General features: G+C 38.8%; 1 protein-coding gene across 1 annotated transcript in view; it reads left to right on the top strand.

The window, feature by feature from the left end:
- Positions 1–1,021, top strand: part of SRD5A3 (steroid 5 alpha-reductase 3) — a gene marked incomplete at both ends in the record, with an annotated part of 5,071 nt that overhangs the window by 825 nt on the left and 3,225 nt on the right. Inside the window, 1 exon segment of the mRNA XM_072406228.1 lies at positions 24–215. Coding sequence (XP_072262329.1) covers positions 24–215 — 192 coding nt within the window.

Raw genomic sequence — 1,021 nt, 5'->3', positions numbered from 1 at the left:
GCAATTTATGTGTTAAAATCTAGGTGGAGAGTTTTCCACACTTCTGGCTCTATCCTTGATATGGCTGCACAGCCTGAGAAGACTGGCAGAATGTCTGTATGTCAGCATCTATTCCAAAGGGGTTATTCACCTGGCTCAGTATTGTCTTGGTATTGGCTACTATTTCCTTATCGGGATAACATTACTTAATCACGCCAAGTTAGAACCAAAGCAAGGTAAAGTATGGGGGGAGGGGGTAGGTTCCAAATGTGTTTGTGGTTAATTTTCGATTACTAGTAGGATGGTCTTTCTGCTAATGTGTGTTTTTTTTTTTTAAGATGGTGACCTTGTTTTAGTGTGCCCACAGAAGTGTATTCATTGTGTACAGATGAGCACAAAAAATTGGGGTTAAGTGTGAGAAGTGTGAAAGTCTATACTCTGAATAGAGAAGTCAGAAGAACATGGACAGAAATAATGTTTTGTTTCCCCCCTTTCACCTTTCTACACATTTAGTTCAGTTTTATCAGCTTGGCAGGATTGAATGACCAGCGCAGCCACACAGTGCTGGCAATGGTGGGCAGCCACATAGCTGTTGTGGTAATGCCCATTCCCTAATATAACACTAATAGTAATGTTTATGATTATACCAAAAGCACCCTTACTGCTTCAATTTAGTGCATGTGTCACAAGAATCAAATCTAGCATCCTATCTTGTTATGTGGTACTTCTGGGAACATGCAAATTAGGTTCTTAAAGAACAAAGGATGCTTTGTATAGCTTACCTGAATTCAATTCTAAACCACATCAGGGTGACCCCAGGATTTCTAATGGCAGAATATTACCATTGGAAAAAAAACTAAGGGCACACAGTCTGTCCCTGCTCTGGAATTATGTGGTGCTAGTGTTCAAATTTCTATGATAACATTTTTTTTTCCTGAACACCTTTGTATTATTCCTAAACCAGGCTTTCCTTTATTTAGGACAGCACTTAAAAGGAGAAAACAAAAGAATGTATAAAATACTTGGTAAGGGGATTAGGTTA

This window comes from Pyxicephalus adspersus, chromosome 3 (assembly GCF_032062135.1).
Source record: "Pyxicephalus adspersus chromosome 3, UCB_Pads_2.0, whole genome shotgun sequence".
Classification (NCBI taxonomy): domain Eukaryota; kingdom Metazoa; phylum Chordata; class Amphibia; order Anura; family Pyxicephalidae; genus Pyxicephalus; species Pyxicephalus adspersus.
Note: the sequence above shows the minus strand (reverse complement) of the source record. Positions and strands in the feature narration are given on the sequence as shown.